At 32.1% G+C, this 23762-nt stretch overlaps 1 protein-coding gene and 1 long non-coding RNA gene across 2 annotated transcripts; one reads left to right on the top strand and one right to left on the bottom strand.

Annotated features, from left to right (window-relative positions):
• Positions 1 to 5539: 5539 nt before the first annotated feature.
• LOC134721862 (complement C1q tumor necrosis factor-related protein 2-like) lies at positions 5540 to 21967 on the bottom strand. The gene is made up of 2 exons (XM_063585123.1): positions 21681 to 21967; positions 5540 to 6062 (listed from the first exon to the last, which is right to left on the bottom strand). The coding sequence occupies exons 1-2, from the start codon at positions 21838 to 21840 to the stop codon at positions 5641 to 5643; spliced, it is 582 nt and encodes a 193-aa protein (XP_063441193.1). The 5' UTR covers positions 21841 to 21967; the 3' UTR covers positions 5540 to 5640.
• Positions 12430 to 20588, top strand: LOC134723752 (uncharacterized). Its single transcript, XR_010108176.1, has 5 exons — positions 12430 to 12536; positions 13808 to 13901; positions 15367 to 15546; positions 17078 to 17151; positions 20384 to 20588. It is a non-coding gene; the product is annotated as an uncharacterized LOC134723752 (long non-coding RNA).
• Positions 21968 to 23762: the final 1795 nt, after the last annotated feature.

Raw genomic sequence — 23762 nt, 5'->3', positions numbered from 1 at the left:
CCTTTCAAAATGGTACAATGAAGGTCAGCAAAGGATATCTTTCTAACATCATATCTAACGGAATCGTTTCCCTATCTTAAACATTTGAAATAAATGTAATTGCACAAAATTACCAATCGTATGCAAGTCAAACGAAATCTTTAGCCTTTTTATATGAAACAGAAGTCAAATGTTTGTTTTTGTCACTGTTGTTACATATTTTTTGCGCTGCCAAACCATTGTAAACGACGCCGTTTATCTTTCTAGACATCTAATTTTTTTTTGGAAATTTCTTTCAAACGAAAATTGTAACACAAATTTATATGAACTTATATAAAAATGTACGATAAAATCAAATTAATGGTTAAATACTGCTAATTTGAGAGCCCGACAATTGTGAGAACAAAATATTTTCGAAAACAATTATGCAATTATTGTTAAAAAATCTCCTTGAAAATATGCAATCGGCAGGAAAGATTTTTCTTTTTATCTATATGTGTACATGAATTTATAAAAAAAATATATCTTTTTTCCATTTTGAAATGTCAATACAATATAAATATGAAAATTCGAAAAAAAAAAACTTGTAAATAATCCATACATTAAAAAGAAATAATAGCACTTAAACAGTACTGCTAATTTTCATTTTTTCCCATATGGATATTAGCCACTGCTGGTGGAGATTTATTTCACCGAGGGTATCACAACCCCAGTAGTCAGCACTTATGTGTTGACAACAGTTATCATTGATATGTGCATAATACTAAATCTACTGTTAACAAACCTTTGAATTTTTGATATTTCAAGTTTTCTACCTCAGGAATAGATTACCTTAGCTGTATTTGGCAAAACTTTTAGGAACTTTTGGTCTTCAATGCTCATCAACTTCGTTCTTTATTTGGCCTTTTAAAAAAATTTATTCGAGCGTCACTGATGAGTCTTTTGTAGACGAAACGCGCGTCTGGCTTCAATATTAAATTGTATTCCTGGTATCTATGATGAGTATATTTACAACCACTGGGTCGATGCCACTGCTGGTGGAGATTTAATTCACCGAGGGTATCACAAGCCCAGTAGTCAACACTTATGTGTTGACAAGAGTTATCATTGATATGTGCATAATAATAAATTTACTGTTAACAAACCTTTGAATTTTTGAAATACTAATTAAGGTTTTTCTACCTCAGTAATAGATAACCTTAGCTGTATTTGTCAAAAATTTTAGGAACTTTTGGTCTTCAATGCTCTTCAACTTCGTTCTTTATTTGGCCTTTGAAACATTTTTTGACTCGAGCGTCTCTGATGAGTCTTTTGTAGACGAAGCGAATGTACGCGTGTGGCATTAATATAAAATTGTATTCCTGGTATCTATGATGAGTTTATTTGCCCTGAAAATAATTGTTTGACCTTTGTCGCTATAACATTAAGCTAAGGAAAATTTCCCCTATTTTTTCAAACTACTTTTGTATCTAGAGGTCTCGTTTTGATTAAAAGTGTTGATTTAATGTATATGCTACGTACAGTCAAGCTTCAAGTATTAACGATACTATCATGCATATGGATACCAATAAGCTTGTTTCTTATTTGTGACAATAAAATACTATTTGTTTTGATAATTTTTCGTATGATAGATTTGGAAAATGTTGTTTCTTTTCTGAAATTATTTAAATAATACATATAAGATTGTAAGTTTTCAGTTTCTCTCTTTTAAATTTTATTAAAAAATTCATAAACAATGTGGCAAAGTTGACATTATGTCAGCTTTTTTTCTATAACATAGCTTACCATACGGCATGGTCATTGGTGTATGACAGTATAACACAATAATACAGCATACCCTCCTTCCCAAAAAAAGTAATAAAATGTTTTAAACAAATGGTAGACTTACTTTTTTATTGTATCATCCCGTTGAATAATGAATGACTGTTTTTAATTTACTGTTATGAAATTTTGATTCATTTGAAACAATAATGGCAATCCACCCAGGCTGCTTTAAGCTCAAACTTCCGGATTTTTTTATGTGTGTTTCATACTTTGTAATTTTGTTTTACAATTTGACCTTTAAACTATATATTATGACTCTAGCGAAATTGATGTATAGACGGAACGCAGGTCGCTAGTACAAAAGAGGGTCGAAAGATACCAATGGGACAGTCAAACTCATAAATCGAGAAAAAACTGACAACGCCATTGCTGATAATGAAAAAGATAAACAGACAAACAATAGTACACATGACACAACATAGAAAACTAAAGAGCAAACAACAAGTTATAAGCGTGCCAGGTATCTTTGATAAGTTAAGAAAATAATAAAATGTATGATCAGTTATAGCCAATAATGAAAAAAACAGATAGAGTAAAGGTACCACACATTTGTGTCGTCAACTTTTGATATCCATGGCATTTTGGAAGACAAAGATTTAAACAATAAATTGTATTCCCGTTATGTTTTTGTTTTACCTCAAACTCGTCTTTATAAAAAAAAAAACGAAAAGAAATGAAAAAGAATCATCGTAACAAAGCATATCATTGGTTTGCATGATCTTAGTATGAATGGCTTAGCCGTATTTGGCACAACGGTATGGAATTTTGGACCCTCAATGATCTTCAACTTTTTATTTATTTGGCTTTATAACTATTTTGATATGAGCGTCACTGATGAGTCTTTTGTAGACGAAACGCGCGTCTGGCGTACTAAATTATAATCCTGGTACCTTTGATAACTATTAACACAATACCAACCAATTTTTATAATTCTTTTTTCTTTTCAGATTGTAAATGGTTTGCGTTCATTATTATAACTGTATGTTGAAATGCATTAAATGACAGTTAAACAACAACATAATTGAAAATTAATGAAACTAACAGTTACTTAATAAATAGCCGAACTGACTTCCAATTCGGATGTAGATCGGCTGGTTTAGCTCAAAAGTTTTGCGATGAAAATAATGGACCAATTAATTTAATTGTGTCAAAACTCACATTGCATAGGGGAGATTTTTTTTAATCCAAGCGTTTAATGATAGTAAATAAGAGATATCAATTACCATATATGAAATTCATTTATTATTAAAAATAAAATTAACCTTTATAAACTCGAGATCGGTGGTCACCCACCCTAATTGCTTTAACACAGTTCAACATCATGTTATTAGTTGACACAAAGCGTGGAGACAACAAACGTTAGACGAACTAAAAAAATACCACAAGCTAACTCCAACGAAGTATAAAGGAAGGCAAACAGAGGCGAGGCAAACAGGGAATTAAGAAAGCTACTAGAGATGAGGAAAAACTCTGCAGTTTTAACGTAAGTTTGAAAAAAGAAAACTAGTATAATTATATTAAATATTTACACTAAATAACCTGTTTATATTTATTCATATATGACAGAGTTTTGTTTAATTGTAACACATTGTAACACATTGTGGTTAATATAATGCAATTTAAAACGACTGTCATATAAATGAGAGGTTTAGCAATTATATATAAAACTAGGTTTAATCCAACAAGTTCTACACAAGATAATGCATGTACGAAGCCAGGATTTTACAGTTCTTTTCCATTCATTTGATATGTTTTGATTTTGACATTTGTTAAGGGGCTAATCGTTTTGAATTTTCCTGGGATATCGGTATTTTTGTTTAGTCTTCTCTTTGAGCGGCCAAATCTCCGATAAATCCACCCCATTAATATAAGTGTTTCCATATTGTCATGATTAAATATATTTTTTACAATACATTTAGTTAATGAATATTGTTATTGAAATAAAAATAGTTGTGTGTGTTTCAGTGTTGTCGGCTTATTAATGTATTCCTACCTTAAAAAACAATAAGCTACAGTGGTATTTCTATTAGATTCGTAGATTGTTATATGTATGTAAGATTATGGACAATTATGTGCAATTGAAAACCAATGTCATGTTCCCAAAACACTGATTGATCTTATTTAGACGAAACGCATGCGTATCAAATTATAAGCCTCATACCTTTCATAACTATTAACACCACATGGACGATGCTACTTGCGGTGGACGTTTCGTCACCAAGGGTATCACCAGCCCAGTAGTCAGCACTTCGGTGTTGACATGAATATCAATTATAAAGTCATTATTATAAATCTGCTGTTTGCAAAAGCATGCATTATTCCAAATAATAAGGATTTTCTTATTCTAGACATAGACATCATGAGCCGTATTTGGCACAACGTTTTGGAATTTGGGGTCCTTAATGCTCTTTAATTTTTACTTGTTTGGCTTCCTAACTATTTTGATATCAGTGTCACTGATAAGTCTTAGATGAAATGCAAGTCTGGCATATGAAATTTAAAGCCTGGTACCTCTGATATTCGGAACTATTCACAATACTGGGTCGATGCCACTGCTGGTGAACGTTTAGTTTTCTTAGTTTTGTTTCGTTTGACTTTCTATCTTTTTTTATCTGAGCGTCACTGATGAGTCTTATTTAGATACAACGTGAGCCTGATGTATCAAATTATTAGCATGGTACCTTTGATAACTAGTTTTCTTTTTTTAACCAGATTAGATATACATTGTCTGCTTCATATGCAAAGGAAGATAACTCTTTTTGTTTCTATGTAAATTTGTTTAATATCGTCAATGGTCTATTAGGAAGCAGCTTGAGGGTAGCGCATGAATGTTAGACAGTAAGATATGCTTATTTATCCTCTTATTACTTTAACTGTTATGCTGCCTAATGTAGTAAGGCAAGACTTGATAGTATCATAAATCTTTTATTAGTCTAGGTTTTGTTTGTTATTTTACAAGTTATTTAGTTCTCCAGTAATTAAATAAAGTGTGATTTGTAAGCTATAAAATATATCTTTATTCTAGTTGGTGGTTGAACCACATAAATGACATTTGATGCTCGGTAGTAATTATTTGTAGCAATCTTAGTCTTTCTAACTCAGCTTGTTCCAGGAAGAGCAAGATGAAGACAATTGCACATTACCCTTTGCAAATTCTTCAGTCGATTAAACGAAGTGGTTGTGTATAGAGTATCTCAGTTATTTTAAGTTTTTTACTGTCATTGATCACATTATCCTGTCAACCATCACCCAGGTGACAATATTACCGAGGTTTACAGGTTCCTGACTTTATATTAAGAAATGCCAGGACTTTGACATTGTTTGACGAGTGATGCAGGATTAGCGCAAAAGTTTAACTCGTCACATCACCAGGCGATTTTTTATTGGAGCTGATAAAAAGAGCAAACACTAGTTTAATTTAAATTATACGCAACTGCCACACAGCTGAAAGGTTGGGCAACCTGCTAAACCAAGTTTAATACACAATTTTCTACATAAGGAAATGCCTGTACCAAAATGAGGAATATTACAGTTATTTACCATTCTTTTTTGAGCTTTTAATTTTACAATTTGATAAAGTATCTCCCGTTTTGAAATATTCTTGGAGTGGTTTTTTTGTTAACTATTTTTAAAGTATTTAGCTTAGACAAGGTGAAATTATATATTGAAAACCTGGGTCGTTATCTGTTGATCATTAAACACCAAACAAAATGAAACTTGCGAATTTGAAACACCATTCAAACGTAAACTTTATAGCTGATTTAAGTAGAGTATACATTTTTGTTTATAGTTTCTTACTATAAATGCATTTGTCGTCAATTTCAATACAGCTCATTGTTAATATGTATAAATCAGCATGCCGGTGAAAGAACTTTTAGCGGCGTTTGCCTTGTAAAAATAGTTCGATGTGTAAACGCTGCTTGTTTGGATCCATACGTGATCCCCCTTCTTCACCTTGCAGAGAACTATTTTAGTTCCAGATATATTGCCACTTGAATATAATGCCGCGATTAATGTATCCACTACAACGTTGTCTACCATTAGTTCAGTTTCTACTACCTGGCTTGTAGTAGTCAGTAATGTCCATGTGAATTGGAAGATCCCTGTCACTGGAGACACAAATATACCATCACCGGAGTTGAAGTGGTTCCCTTCATTTAGCATAACCTCGTCAAATTTAACAATCGAATCTTTGTTCAAAGTGATGGTTTTAGATAGTCGAACGAAGAATAGCACAGGTTTTTCATGTATTTGCTTTCCTACAAAGTAAATGAGTTGAATGAGTTTAGAGTTACAGAAAGTAATATAATTGTTCAAAAAAAATAAAAAGTTTTCCCTTTTACTTGATTCTGCAATTCAAACTATTAAACATTTCCAATATTATGCTGCTCCTATTTAATGTCTTACATATCAATGTGATTATAGTTATACCGATTAGGTCATAATGATGAGTGATTTCTATCGTTTTGTTGGTTTTTTTTATAATCTACTGAATATGAAATATCCATTAAAAGTAAGTTACTAGTATGTATTAAAACTCATCGACTATGGTTTAATCCAGGCGCAAAGTTTGTCTGTATAAAAGAGAGGCGAAAGATACCAAATTGATATTCAAACTCATAAATCTAAAACTAACTGACAATGGCATGGTCAACAAACGTTAAACAACACAGTGACGAATAGTTCACAAAACAAAAAAACAAAAAAGAAAACTAAAGAATCCCATCATAAATAGAATGTGATCATACGTGATTCGGACGGGTAAGTGGTACTCCATCAAAGCAACAGGAAGGCCTAATTGAATACGAAAATGAAAGTATTGAAACCCCCCTAAAATTCGAATAGGGTATGCATAAGGAAATATTTCAAAGCGTTTGGAATAATTTACAAAGAGTCAAATACTAGTAACTGAAAATGATCACATCAGTGATATGCATGTCGACACATAAGCTACAATAGCCGTACCAAAAACATATTATGTGTACAAGGTGTCAATTTGAATACACGTATTGTTGATGTGGTTCATAAGTGTTTCTCGATTTTTATATAAATAAAACCGTTGGTTTCTTCTGTTAGAATGGTTTAAATAAAGGCAACATTAGTATTCCGCTGTTCGAAAGTCATACATCGATCACAAGAAAACTAATCCGGGCTACAAACTAAAACTGAAGTAAACATATCAACTATAAGATGACTTAATGTTAGATAGCAAGTACCCTGACACAATTTACAGTAAGGCGAAATATTACTCATCAAAACAGTCACATTCGGGTATAGGTCACGTTCGGTAATTTAAAGACCAGACGATCTAAAGAGTAACAGCAATCTAAGACGTGGTAAAAATATCCTCAGTTAGTTTAGACAGAAACACATCGTATGGATCAATCAATTAGTGATGGTGTCCATAAAACACTAGTAATTTTTTTAAGGCCCTTAATAGCTTGCTGTACGATGCGAGCCAAGGCTCTTGGCCTATAATATTTTACTTTTATAAATTGTGATGTAGAGTTGTCTATGAGACTATTTTAAGATCAAATTTGTTAATTGTCATTTGAATTGTTTCGGGTTTTGTTCATATAGACATAAATTGAGCCTGGTTAAACTCGAGAGTACCTGAGTAAATAAAGGCAACAGTAGTATACCGCTGTTCAAAACTCATAAATCCATGGACAAAAAACAAAATCGGGGTAACAAACTAAAACCGAGGGAAACGCATTAAATATAAGAGGAGAACAACGACATAACACCGAAACGTAACACACACAGAAACGGACCAAGCATCAGACAAAACACCACGAGAATAACAAATATAACATGAAATTCAAATACATGAATTTGGGATAGACAAGTACCGTGCCACGTCTTATCTCAAGATCTCAAAAATAAGAGAAAATACAAACGACTCAACGTTAAAATGAAACACACACATAAACGAACAATAATATAACAATGGCCATCTTCCTGACTTGGTACAGGACACTTTTAAAGGGGAATAAAAGTGGTGGGTTGAACCTGGTTTTGTGGCATGCCAAACCTCGCATTTTAATGGCATAGTTAAATATAACATTGAGATGACAACATAATATTACAGGAATACAATACAAATAAATAGGAGAACACATTAGACACAGAAAAACATGATTAATAGATAACAAAAAACATCAGGTTTAAAATTCAATACGCCAAAAACGCGCCTTGTCCACACAAAAATCAACAGTGACGCCCAAATATAAAAGATCGAAAGTGAAAAAAGTACAAAGTTGTACAGCACTGAAGATCAAAAGTTGAAAAGGTTTCGCCAAATACGGCATTGTTTTTATGCCCGGGATAAGAACATTCTTATTATATAGAACAATTCATGCTATTGCAAACAGTAAATTTTATCAAATGTATATGAAAGAGTTAACATAAAGAAACTGAATTATTAACTAATTACAGAAAATTAAACCCGAATACATAACACCAAGATATAAAAGATCGAAAGTGAAAAAGGTACAAAGTTGTACAGCACTGAAGATCAAAAGTTAGTACTGAACCCAGTGTGATACTTTTATGTACATTGATGTTGTGTAGAAATAGTTACTAAAGTTATATACTGCTAACATCTCTTTATTATTAAAGTTATAATGCCTTATTTATCTGTAAAGCATACAAAAAGAAAAAGAAAATAATCATCTAGTTTGTTTTCAATACAGAAATATAATCTTGTACACGACACTACGATGATTTATTAAAAGTTTACCTTTCCTTTTGTTTTGATTATACACAGGTAAAATAGCTACGGACGTTTCACGGATGTGGTAATAAACGTCCGTAAAACATCCGTAAAACGGATGTATTACGGATGAAACGGTTACGTCCGTAGAACGTCTGTAAATATACATCCGTAAAACGTACGTGTAAAAACTGACGTAAAACGGATTGTCCGTTTCAAGGACGTATCTTAAACATACGTATTACGGACGTTTCTGCAATATCCGTATTACGGACGTTTCATATTCAAAGATGTAAAAGTACCATGCATGATATATGCACGACTGCTAATACACGTATAAAGTAAAGTTCTTAACTTGCTTTCAACATTCTGCATGCCAGACATACATATGTATAGTAAATCTCTGCTTCATGGCTATAACTTTAAATATTAGCATAATATGAGTACATACATGTATGAAGTGATTTTTTATTATTAAAATAATTAACTTTTGTTCCTTAAGAACATCCATTGGCAACTACCCTATATTTTAAGCCTAGAAATAGTGTACTGTAATTTTTTTTTATTATAAATAAGCACTGAATTTCTCTCCCATCAGCCCAAAGAGCATGAAGGGTCAATGATAAGAATTAATGTAAAATAAAAAAAAATCCATACCTATCCTATTTTTTCAAAGAGGTATAAATAGGAAACATATATTATTTTATTTGATCTAATTGAAAAAAAATTAAATCTAAAAAAATCTGTCCATTTTAAAAAATTTTAAAGGTCTGTCATTGTGTCCGTTGTTTTAATATTACGATTCATATAAAAAAAGAAGATGTGGTATGATTGAGACAACTGTCCACAAGAGACCAAAATGACACAGACATCAACAACTATAAGTCACCATACGGCCTTCACCAATGTGCACAGCCAATACGCCTAGTCGGCTACAAAAATCCCAGATAAAACAATGTAAAACAATTCAAACGAGAAAACAAGTGGCCTCATTTTAAATAAATAAATTAACGAAAAACAAATATGTAACACAAAAACAAACCACAACCACTGAATTACAGGCTCCTGAGTTGAATTATAAATACAAAGAGTGATTGGTGTCTTTCCAATAACCAACTAATAATGGATACATGGTTAAATAATTGCCATGGATGCAGTTAAAGAATATAAAACATCTAGCATATAACCTTATTTGTAATGCTTAAGCAAAAAATGACTGTATGTGTATATATTATATATTGTACAAGGCTGAATATTAAAATTACCTCAAACCAGGTTTCTTCACAAAAGACCAATGGCAATGGATCTGACTGTTGAACTTGTCTAATATATATGATTGTTGATCATTCTGATTATCTGTCCAAGTACAAAACTATGCTAACAAGAAATTGCACATGAGCATATAGAAAGTACCTGAAAAGTTTCAGATTGTTTAATGTCTGAAGTAGTTCTACTGTTCCATGAGGATCATAAGATGCAGGGGGAAGGAAACACTCTTATCGTGTTTTAATCACAACAAACAATTGCAATAGTCACATGGTGTTACTTCGTCCTAGAATATGTTAAAGTAGTCTCACAATCAATGTATGTAGAATAATGCCGCTGAAATTAACCTTTATCATACATTTATCCTCCTTTGGTGTGGAATAAAAACAAATTACCTGGTTCTATTTTATTTGTGATTCAAGCAAGCATTTTTGAAACCAGTACTATGGGAAGAAAGGGGTACTATTTAAAGTATTTTTGGGCAAGATAGAAAATTACAGTAAAGGGCCTTTTGATGTAGGTCTATTGTTAACGATGAGATTGGAAAGGGGGTACCAATTAAATTGATCATTTATAACCAAAAATCCAATCAAACGAGATATTAAAGACAGAGAATAAAAGATAAAAACATCAATATTTAAACTTACCATTAAACATAAACTGACTGATCCATAAATTTGTATAAAGGGGATTGGGGGCACTGACTCTTAAAACAACTGGGCTCTCGGTCATAAAACTTTACTCAGTACTCCGAGTACAAAATAAGTGCTCGAAACACAAAATCCAGTATTTAGATTGGTTGATTCTTGAGTCTGAGTACAAAAATCGTGCTCGAAAGTTTTATGACCGCAAGGCCATGCCTCACTAGTCATGCATTGCCAGCGGCGAATCCTGAAATTTTCATAAGTGGGGCCCACTGACTGCCTAACTGAGGGGTCTGCTCCGGTCATGCTTCAGTGATTTCCTATGTAATCAACTTAATGTCCTGGCCCCTCAAAATTCACCTCTGCATGCTTAACTTATAAGTGATAGTCCATATACATGCACTATCAAACAAATATTTCCAACAAAATGGGGAGGGGCAGGCCTGAGGGTGCCCTTAATTCGCCTCTGAATGTGTGCAACATGAACATACAAAATAAAAGAGTTAACTCAAGTACTGATAGTAAATAGTGAACAGTTCGGAACTTCCCGGGGTTGCTAAAAATTTGGCAACCTACGTCTCAATTGAAAATTTAGTAAGTTCAATTTTGATTTGATTCGACATATTGACAAACATGATAACACAAGGGACACACTGACGACATCAAAAGTTTGATGTAGGATAAAAAAAAAATCAAATAGTTTGGGAGGGTGGTGGATGGGTAAACATTGCTGCAAGTTTTGATTATCCCACATCAAATTTACATGTATATTCAATCATTTTTTCCAAAATTAAGTGAAGAAGGGGGACAGGCAGTGAAATAACTAGGTAAACTCAATTAAGTTTTGTTTATTCAACATTGAACTTTTGATGTCGTCCACAAGATCTGGTGAGCTTTCTGTTGAATATAGGAGGAGAATTATAAAAAATATATTGTTTAACTTTTGAACAATTGATGATCAAGTCCAAAATTTAGCAATTTCAAGGATCTATTAGGGTGATAATGTAGCACTGGCTATTCAAATATTTGTTGTAAAACCTTAATTGTATATAGAGTAAATCAAGGAGACAGAAGAAAAAAAACTTCGATGTTTCCTAAAAATCATGATTACAAAAGAAGGTATGTCCGATTGGTAAACTTTCAATTGCACTTAAATGAATGATAAGTGAACATGTAGCCTCAAAAGTTTGATTTATTAGCCTAAAAGTACAAAAATTGCAGGAGTTAGAGGTATTTATAAAGGACCGTGGCCCAAAGAGATCTTGTAATGAAAACAAAAAGTTACTTTAGTGGTGTTCATCATATAAAAAATCATTTTGTATTCAATATTCAACTGTTTGTATGCAGATTCTAAGATGAATATAATAATCATTTATTGGAGAATTTATCAGTACTCTACACTATATTCTTTCATGATACGGCATGCTTTGGTTTCAAGTTTGACAAAATTTTGCAAAAATCGCTCTAAATTTCGCTTTAATTTATACTTAATTTCTCTCAAACTACTAAGCTGATTAAAACAAAACTTGTTAATTTAGTGATCAAAGTGAGTGAAATACATGTTTGTCATGTATAATGACTGAAATATTTGGATTATGAAGCTCACCAAATTATTGTCATGTCTTACTTAACTCATTACTGATATGAATAGCATGTGCTAAAAATATATTTCGATTTGACTGTTGCAAGTTCTTCTTGACATGTTGTCTCCTGAAGTGTGTGAAATACTTATTTCCATGTGTAAAAAATATTGATCGTAAATGATCGTAAATATATGTATGAAAACTTGGCAAGTGGAATACGAAAACCCGGAAATATCACCGTTGCCGTGTTTACACTATGACGCAACTCATCCATGGACGCTCGTCTGCTGATGGAAAGAAATATAGTAGTCCGATAGATAATACGAGGACCTCTTGTTTTTCAAAACTGTTGGGTCAAAAAGTTATTGTAAACAGATAAATTGAAATGGATTGCTTGTCGATTAACCATTTAACTGGAAGAAGGCGGTAAACGAAACGCACACAAACAAGAAAGTTGTGTTTCTTTTTGATGTAATACATACCGGGTCATACCCACTATTTTGTACTTGGAAAGCACAACGAAAGGTAAATATTATCATGCACATATTTAAGAAGATGCTAGTGGTGTACTATTCACGAAAAAAACATTTGACTTTATAAATTTCATCGCATGCAAACCCGAAAATCAGTCAAAGTCAGCTGACATAGCTGCGGAAACGTAGCTCTTATAATTCTTCTTTAATAGGCACAGGCACTTGTCTCAGAATTTTTTTTCCTATATACCCGATTATAACACAAGGTACTTAACTTGTATTTTAGAAAAATGTTAGGTGGTGACGAAGTTCCGTTATATGCCGCTTTATAGGCTGTCAACCCCTCTAAAGCTTGTTATATCGTAAATCTAAATTGATTTATCTATACAATGGTGTATAACATGCCTACTTTTGTTGTCCGAATCATCCGTAGCAATCCTACCAAAGCATGTCAATCGTAATAATTTTGCAATCGGCTGAAGAATTGGCAATAAACGCGTCATGCTCCTTGTATATCTCGGAGTGTCTCCTTGGTGTTTGCACAAAATAAACTTTAGTATAAGTTAATAGAAATCTATGAAATTTATAAAAAAGGTTTATGACCACAAAAGGAAGATTTGGATTGATTTTGAGAGTTTTGTTCCCAATTAATTAGGGGCCAAAAGGGTCCAAAATTAAACTTTGTTTGATTTCATTTAAAAAATGAATTATTAGTGTTCTTTGATATATACCAAATCTAACCGTGTATACAGATTCTTAATTTTTGGTCCTTGCATATTGTGCAATAGCAAGAAATTTTCAATTGCACAGTAGTGCGCAATATCAAGAAATCTTCAATTGCACAGTATTGCGCAATAATAAGAAATATCTAGTTACACTAAATTAAAAAATAGCAAGAAATTTTCAATTGCACAGTATTGCGCAATAGCAAGAAATATTCAATTGCACAGTATTGTCATGTTTTCAAATTGGTCTACATTAAGGTCCAAAGTGTAAAAAAATAAACTTTGTTTGATTTCAACAAAAATTGGGGTTCTTCAATATGCCTAATCTATTAAAAGCGTCACAGAAAAAAATAATAGTCTTTCAAGACGTCACACTTATTTGGACACCTATATACTACCCAGAAATTAGAAAACACTGATACAAAAATAAAAAATACAAATTTAATATATATACATGAATGATATCTATTGATTTAAAATGATGTGTTATTTATTAAACCATGATTGGAGATTCATATTTATTATTAAATTATTATGTAATTTATGTATTTATTTACTGTATCATAATCCAATGTTATCTATTTGGACTTTTTTTTAGCTGACTCGAAATCATGCTGTTTGGGCCCTCTTCAGACTTGTACAATGTACATAGGAAGTGGACTCCTTGAGAAGGTGAAAGGTCTGCTTTACATGTACGTAATGTTTATATAAAAATACAAAAATGTGGTGATAGTGAATGAGAAAAAAGAAGAATTTTTAAAAGTGTAAATTCACTTTTTTAGCTCACCTGGCACTTACATGAGCTTATGCCATCACTTGGCGTCCGTCGTCGTCTGTCGTCGTTGTAAACTATTTCAAGAATCTTCTCCTCTGAAACTACTAAGCCAAATACTTCTAAACTTTAACTGAATGTTCAACAAACATGGTCGCCATTGCTAAAAGTTGTAGAGCATCTAGTATAAATTTTATATTTCATTTCCTTGTATGTCAAGAAACATAGCTCTTATGGCTAAAATAGAACATAGGAGAAATGATTTTTTTTGCTTTTGAAGAAAATAAGATGATTCAAAGAACATTTAAATAAATTGTAAAGCCAAAATAATCATTAATGAGAGATTTAACCAAAAAAATTAAGGTGAGCGATTCAGGCTCTTGAGAGGCTCTTGTTCCACTCCTATTAAATCTGTCATATTGTAATGATAATAATATTTTAATTACGTAAGTATTTTCAAAATAAAATATTGTTTAACAAGAAAAGAAAACTCTCCACCAGATATCAGTTGACACTGAAGTTAACTGTTAACAACAATAGGTCACTTTACATCCTTCAACAATGAACCAATACTGCATATTCAGGTTTAAAAGACCCTATTTGAGAATCACAAATTTGTTAATCAATTCAAACAATTGATACAAACTAAAAGACTGATCATGATTTATACAATGCAAAATATAAAAAATGCAGAACAAAAAATCAAAATATGATAAACAGCAACGAAAGACAAATGGAACCACTGAATTACACTAAAAGGCTTCTGAACATCCGACAGACCCATTCAAAAGGTTGTGGTGGGGCTAGACTAGTAGTTTGTGGTGTCAAACCCACATCCTTTATAAATTGGGGGCGGGTCAATTTTTCTCATTTCAGATTTCATAAATAAAAAGAAAATTTCTTCAAACATTTTTTTAAGAGGATTATAATATTCAACAGCATAGTGAATTGCTCAAAGGCACATTTTTTTATTAAGTTCATTAGACCACATTCATTCTGTTTCAGAAACCTACATTGTATGCTGTGTCGTCAACTATTTAGTCACAATCCAAATTTAGAGCTGAATCCAGCTTGAATGGTGTGTCCATACTTGCCCTAGCCATTCAGGTTTCAACCTCTGCGGTTGTATAAAGCTTACCCTGCGGAGCATCTGGTTGGCTTATATAAATACATGTATCACTGAAACAATTGCATTCAGAGCAAATCTGACCTGAGGTTAAAATGTTCACCAGGTTAAGAAGATCTATCATTTTTTTCAGGGAAAGTTTGTTGGTCTAGCTTAAAAGATCAAAACTAATATCAGCCAATTTTGCTAGATCAAATATTAAATGCAATTTTGGCAGATATTATAAAGTCTTTATTTCATTAAACATTATTTCTTTTAGCATTTTCAATGGATGTACAAGTACAAGTACTTTGAGAAGTATGAGAAGCTAATCAACAGGACAGAATTCATTTGGGTCATTGCTGTCTAGATTATATAGTGGATTCATAGATTATCGAATTGATTTATGTGCATATGAGCACAGAGGAGCAGTAGTCAATGAATAATTTTGTGAGGAGAGGTATGTCTATATTAAAAATGACGACTTTATTTGATATAAATTTTGTTCTCTTTTCAAGTGCGGTAAATCATGTACATGTAGTTTCCAAGATTTGTTTTAAAATTTTAAGTCATAGAGTTCCAAGTTTTGATTCTTGTTGTGGGCAAGTTTAAAAATTATCCATGTTAATTAACAGTTAAGAAGTGAGAAATTATTTTTTTTACAAAACCATAAACAATTTGTTGAGATTGATGATGAGGTCAGTTTAAGGAAAGCAAGAAAAAAGTTATGGTAAAGTAATTAATATTGTGCAATTGTAATAATAAAATAGGGTTATTGCATGAATTGCAGGATTTGCATGAAAATTGTCCTGATTAGAATTTTATATTGCACGAGCTTGCAAGTGCAAAAAAAAATGATTTATGTTCACAAGGGACAATATTTCCCAATATTCATGCAATAATTTTGGAGATTTATTGCCCTGGGTCAGTGAAATATTAGAATTTATTGCACGCTAACTACATGTATTGGTTACTTTCTGTTGGAAATATTATATTTCTATGCAATAATTCTCCTTAGTGCTTAACTTCAATGTTGACAAGTTTTCTAATTTCTTGATACAGGTCTGAATTTGGATTGTAAATAAATATTTGACATATTATAGGTTTCTGAATAAATGTAGTCAAAGAACTTGAAATTGGTTACACAGCTACTTTTGTATTGGTACGTACTATATCTAAACCAAAAATATATAGTACTGGAAATATTTAGTACCATTTTGTTACTTTAAAATTATCATAATATTAAGTTCCTTTATTTTACAGTACTTGATTTGTAATTGAAAATTAAGTTCTACAGTACTTATTTATACGACCCCAAAATATTTTTGGGATCATATAATGGTATGATGTCATCTGTGTCATCATCGTCTGAAGACACACAGGTTTACGGATAATAACTTTAGTTTAAGGATCTTCATGAAACTTTTTCAGAAGGTTCAATACCACAAAAGGAAGGTTGGGATTGATTTTGGGGATGATGGTCCCAACCGATTAGGAATTAGGGGCTCAAAAGGGGCCAAATTAAGCATTTTCTACTTTCAGTATAATTACTTATGAAGAAGTATATCAATTGCTCTGAAATCATACCGCAATGTTTAAAACCACAAGTAGAAGGTTTGGACTCATTTAAGGGGTTATGGGGCCAAAGTTTAGGAATTGAGGGCCAAAAAGGGGTCAAAACAAGCATTTCTCTAGTTTCAAGACAATAACTTATGTGTAATTGTATGAATCTCTCTGAAATTGTACCACAATGTACCATATAACAAAGGGGAGGCTGGGATTAAGATTTGATTTATTGCCTATAATATGTAGGAATTAGGGTTCAAAAAAGAGGCAAAAAGAAGCATGTTTCTAGTTTCCAAACAATCATGACAATTACTTGTGTTTAAGTGTATGGATCTCTCTGAAATTAAGTCAGAGCATCGGTCCATACTACATGTAGTTTTTGTCTGGACTTCTTGATTAATTTATATATATATATACAATTTTAGCTTGTTACCAAATGAAAGGAAAGGATGTATGTCATGTAGGTGTAAAAGTCCTGCAAAACAGAACTGATATCAAAGTAAGTTCATCTGTAGAATTGCAGTTAATTTAGATACTTTGATGTTATCTACCCCAAAATACTTTCTGATTCAATGCATGCATCAAGCCTTACTCTGCTCCCCTCCTACTGCTCCATACACACACACTTGAGATGTCAGAAATTCAGACTATCATAGCATTTAAATTACAAACTTTCCTAGTCAGACGTATTGATAAGTTAACGTTGTAATCATTTAGAAAACTTTAAAATATTTGCCACTGGAAGTTAAAATAAGGAAAAAAATCAACCAATTAATGATTTTGCATTAATTAACAGAATAAATTTGCAAACATATAGCAATTTATTGAATTAGATTATGTAAATGGATAAAGCCTTCGCGCTTTTTCAATGAACCAGACTCAACCAATAATTACACTGCAATCAGCTATTTTACTATACAGATAAAGCTATACGTATAAACGTTAGCTTTATACGTCAATGACCTCAACTAAGCTATAAGCCCCGCCTCCTTTCCGGACCTACGTCACGACCATGACAACGTAAAGTAACAATTGTCAAACTTTTATCAATTTAAACTTTTATGTCTTCACATTGGATATTTATATACCATGTATATCAAATGTTATTAATAAGTTCATTTTCCCTTTCTAATTCCTTAATATGTCAATGTCTTACTGCCTGGATTCATAGGGAAATACCCCAAAATGGTACCCCAAGAGAGAAATACCAAACACTTTTTTCTACAATTTTTGTTATATATTTTTTTCATTTTTTCATTTTTTCATTTTTTTTCTTCGATTTCAGTAGAAAAACAATATCATGAATATAGGTCATTGTAGGTATAGTGTGTTGATATATGAAATTTATTTTTATTCGGCACAAAACGGGAAAATGTTTCTAAGCCTCATACAAATAAATTTCATATTTCAAGACACTATACGTAAATTGTCTAAATATAAAGAGATGAGGTATGATCCTCAATGTGTCATTTAAAAGACCAATGGACATTATTATATATATACATGATATAATATAATGCTATTTCACACTTTCATTTTTTGTCAAAACATAGCCATAAGTATTTCTATTCTTGGCGGTGATGTTAACGATTTGTATAAAGTTTTATATTTTAGAAGGTAGAAGATCTGGCCTTGAAGTCATTAAACCTTTTTCGTCAGTTTTTATACGACCGCAAAATTTAAAAAATTTTCGTCGTATATTGCTATCACGTTGGCGTTGATGTCGTCCAAATACTTTTAGTTTTCGCACTCTAACTTTAGTAAAAGTGAATAGAAATCTATGAAATTTTAACACAAGGTTTATGACCACAAAAGGAAGGTTGGGATTGATTTTGGGAGTTTTTATCCCAATATTTTAGGAATTAGGGGCCAAAAAGGGCCCAATTTGCATTTTCTTGTTTTTTGCACAGTAACTTTAGTAAAAGTAAATAGAAATCTATGAAATTTTGACACAAGGTTTTAAACCACAAAAGAAAGGTTGGGATTGATTTTGGGAGTTTTGGTTCTAACAGTTTAGGAATTAGGGGCCAAAAAGGGGTCCAAATAAGCATTTTTCTTGGTTTTCGCACCATAACTTTAGTATAAGTGAATAGAAATCTATGAAATTTAAACCCAAGGTTTATGACCATAAAAGGAAGGTTGGTACATGTATTGATTTTTTGGAGTTTTGGACATAACAGTTTAGGTGTAAGGGGCCCAAAGGGTCCAAAATTAAACTTTGTTTGATTTCATAAAAATTGAATAATTGGGATTCTTTGATATGCCGAATCTAACTGTGTATGTAGATTCGTAATTTTTGATCCCGTTTTTAAATTGGTCTACATTAAAGTCTAAAGGGTCCAAAATTGATTTTAACAAAAATTGGATTCTTGGGGTTCTTTGATATGCTGAATCCAAACATGTACTTTGATTTTTGATTATAGGCCCAGTTTTCAAGTTGGTCCAAATCAGGATCTAAAATTATAATATGAAGTATTGTGCAATAGCAAGAAATTTTCCATTGCACAGTATTGTGCAATATCAAGAAATCTTCTATTGCACAATACTGCAAGTCTTTTCAATTGCACAGTATTGCACAATAGCAAGAAATATCTAATTGCACAATATTGTGCAATAGCAATTTTTTTTTTAAATTTGAGTAATCTTTCTTTGTCCAGAATAGTAAGCAAGAAATATCTAATTGCACAATATTGTGCAATAGCAAGGCATTTTTTAATTGGTGTTATCTTTCTTCGTCCAGAATAGTAGTTGAATCAACTTAAATCTTTGTTTTATACAATATACAATGTATATTCACTTTTTACTACCAACTGATAAATTAAAACAATCTTTACCATTCAGTGATAACAAGCATTTTTGTAATACTTTTAGTAACTTTACCTTTATTTTAAAGATTTTAAACATAAAATACATGGTCAGCATGTGCACTCTTGGGTCTTGTTGAGGCACAGGTTACCTATGAGATGTATGCTTAACATGCTTTCACAATTTTGTAAATACTTGTTCAACCTACAGCTTGTATTTAATAAAAGCTCTTCCTAGTTAGGGTTATGGTAGTTTAATCATAATTCCTCCATCATTTGCCCATTGTTTGAGTAATCTATTGATACTGTTTCTGCACATTGGTATATGAGACAGTGAGTACACACACAACTTTCTTTTAAGATTTCTTAAAAGGAAAGGCTTACATTAGTTTGACAGCAACCTTACAACAAAAAGTACAATAAAGATGGAGATGACAGCAGTTTTTACACAACCCCCAAAAATCACATCATCGTACGATATTGAAAATAAAATTAAAAAAAAAATGTTCCAATATTATTAGGGGGGAAGTCAATTTGCAACAGCATAGTGTAGTGCACAAAAGCAAAAAAATGGATATAAATTCAAATCAGATATCTAATTAAAGTTCTTTGACTCCATTTATCATATTTATTCTTTGTCAGAGAAACCTATTATTTGTCAAATATTTAGTTACAATCAAAATTCTGACCTGTATCAAGTGCTAATATTTTGTCCATTTTTTCCCCAACTGTTCAGGGTTTGACCTCAGCACTCCTATCTCTGCACTTGGCAAAACAACTTATTTTAACATGCTAAACTAACATTTTGCAATAGGCATATATGTTGTAGGCTGTTTGGGACCTCTTAAGTGTATTACACTATTAATTATTATAACATTACTTCATGGAAGTTAGATTTTGTAATTTTTTATGAATATTTAATTTCAGATACCATCCACAGTGAATATGGTGAAGAATAACCAATACATGTACCATGAATACAGGACATGGAAGACCTCACAAACTTGGGAGTTTTACAAAAAATAGAACATTTAAATTTACAAAGAAGACATTTATTTTGACATTCATAGACTTGGAAAGTAAAGAAATTAGAATGTGAATACAAATCCTTGGAAATAAAATTTTGAACTTTGAAGAAGATTGATGTTTGTTTTAAGAAAGTTTGAAGAAAAAGGATACATTCAAAACTGTAAAAAGGAAACATTTCAGTATTCTCAATTTATACTCTGGAGATCAATTACTCGTGATACATAATTTAAAAAAGATCCTATAAAAGTAAGGAAATTTGGTTGAATTGCCAATGAGAAAAATATCAAACCGAGTTCACATGATGTGAGCAATTATAGGTCACCATATGTCCTCCAACAATGAAAAAACCCAACTATAAAGTGTTTTGTGAAAAGGTTTGGACATGACAAATTGAGAAACTAAGAGCCTTATTTTATCAAGTTAATACATGAAAGCAAAGTATGAACCAAAGACCAGCACTGAAATACTTCTGATTATTGTTGATTTACTCTTGAATATTCATAATCATGTAGAATGTTTAAAAAGATTTTAAATCAGAGTTATCATCAATATTCAACTTGTTAAACAACAAGTGGCGTACTGTATGACAGAAAGTTCTATGTCAAAATCCTTGTATTTGTATTGCACCAGAAACAAATTGTAGATAGAACACTAGGATACTATATAAGGAAATGTAGATAAAAAGTATCATCACCTTAAAATAAAGAAAAGCATTTTGTCATCGACAGTTCCATCAAAAGTCTCAGCAATACAATGCAACTGTTACATACAAATCAAACTATACTATATACTATAATAAGTGTGTTATATATTCTACAATAAGTGTATTATATACTTAATATATAATATATTATAATGCATAATAATAATAGACGGTATACGTCCGTGGTACAAAACATCCGTATTACGGTCGTGGTACTAAACGTCCGTATTACGGCCGTGGTACTAAATATCCGTATTACGGACGTTTAACAGACGTTTTACGGATGAAAATCAACGGACGTTTTACGTCTGTGGTACTATTCGTCCGTAGACGTGCCGTATAATACGGACGTATTACAGATTTTTTACGGACGTAAAACATCCGTAGCTATTTTACCTGTGTAGTTATCATAGTTATCAAAATTATGTTTTGTCTTTGATAAGCATTATAATTGGATATCTCCTAATAGCAATCGTAAGCAATACAACCTACCTTCATTTACAATTCGTGTCAAATTATCAATTTTATTCTCTAGCTTAGCTATGACACCAATTAGAGAATCCTCTTCATCAGTTTTATTTTGGATTGATTTAGTTTCAAATCCAGGCATCACAAGTATTCCTATGAATATTTGCAATATATATTCAAACATTTTATCAAGGAAAAATCGTAAGCAAACCTTGATTTGTTGTGATGAAGTAATAATCTCAGACTGGTTTATTAGTTGAGAAATATTTAGCAAACACTTTATACCCTGTTGACTTCAAGAGTCAAGGTAAAAGGACAACTTTCAAGTACGCAATTAAAATGTATTTACTGGTGTTTAAAACTGATAATTCACTATTGAACAAAAAAACAGGAAGTAACTGCATATATTTTGATATTTAGATATGACGTAGTTCTTCTAGTTTCAGTAGATTTCTTTAGGTCAGGTTCACTTGGAAAAATGAGACGCCATCACTTGCTAAATGATGGATCATTAATGACTGTGAATATCTTAAGTTGAAATTAAAGATCTGAATGAATTCTGAGTCAGTACAGAAACAATTTAGGGTGAGGAATTCAAATTAGATTTTTCGAAAAAAAAATCTTCTTAACGTTGTTACAGCTAGTTGAGTAAAACACTTCATGTTTTGTAGCCAATGTTGTTTAGTATCGTAATGAGTTTATGATAAACGAATCATAGAAAACCTGTTACATTTAGTTTATAAGATTAATCTTATGAAACTTGAAACCAAATATACCTACCTACCTACCTAGTCCTTATTATGCCCGTGGGCACATAGGGCACGGACTAGTTCTTTCCACTCATCTCTGTTCTGTGCTTTCTTTTCTATTACACCCCCAGCTGATTCCATGTTCTTTCATTTCAGCTTCAATTGTTCTTCTCCAAGTTGTTTTTGGGGTGTCCTTTCTTCCTTTTCCCCTCAGGTGTCCATCTTAGGGCTACTCTGGTCAAGTCCTCTGCTGGTCTTCTAAGAACATGGCCAATCCATCACCATCTTTTCTGCTTCAATAAAGTCTCCATGTTGTTGGATCCTGTTGTTTCAAGGAGGTATTTGTTTTTTATCTTACGTGGCCAGAATATCCTTAATATCTTTCTAAGGCAACCGTTGTGAAAACTGGAGAGCTTGTTGATGTCTTTTTCTGTCATTCTCCAGCATTCCGTCCCATATAGTAGCACTGCTAGTACACAACTGTTATATAATCTAATTATGGTGTTCTTACTGATGTTGCTTGTCTTCCAGATGTGTCTTAGTTTTAAAAATGCAGTTCTTGCTTTTCCTATTCTGGCTCTGATGTCTTGTTTGCTCCTCCTTCAGATGTTACTATGCTGCCCAAGTAGGTGAAAGATGAATTGCAGTCTAGGGGTGTCCCATTTAAACCTATTAAAGAAGGCTCTGTGGTGTTAAGAGCCATGACTTCTGATTTCTTGATGTTGGTATTTAATCCAATCAAACTTGCATTCTTTTGTAACTTAGTGGTTTTGTCTTGCATGTGTGTTCTAGATGCGACAATAAGGCCAGATCATCTGCATAGTCCAGATCTTCTAGGTAGTTAAAAAGAGTCCACATAATGCCTGTGTTGTTGCTGTTACTGATGGTGGAATTCATTACCCAATCGACAACTATAATGAATAGAAGGGAAGACATAACACATGATGTCTGATGAAGTTCCCACAGTTCATCTGAATTCTGTATAGAACATTTTGATAAGTTGTACTATTTTTGCTGGGATTCCATAGCATCGTAAAATCTTCCATAAGCTTTCTCTGTGTATGCTGTCAAAGGCTTTTTCAAAGTCTATAAAGTTGATTATTAATTGTCTCTGCCATTCTGTGCACTTTTCAATGATGTTTCGTAGCACAAATGTGTGGTCACAACAACTCTTTCCTTTTCTAAAGCCTGCCTGTTCTTTTCTGAGTTTGTTATCAATTGCTGTTTTAATTCTGTCTATTAATATTTTGGTGAAAATTTTACTTGGGATATGTAATAAGGTGATTCCTCTCCAGTTATGGCAGTTTGTGAGCTCGCCTTCCTTAGCCAGTCTTATTATGTTACCTTCTGACCAGTT

Source organism: Mytilus trossulus, chromosome 6, assembly GCF_036588685.1.
Source record: "Mytilus trossulus isolate FHL-02 chromosome 6, PNRI_Mtr1.1.1.hap1, whole genome shotgun sequence".
Lineage (NCBI taxonomy): Eukaryota > Metazoa > Mollusca > Bivalvia > Mytilida > Mytilidae > Mytilus > Mytilus trossulus.
Note: the sequence above shows the minus strand (reverse complement) of the source record. Positions and strands in the feature narration are given on the sequence as shown.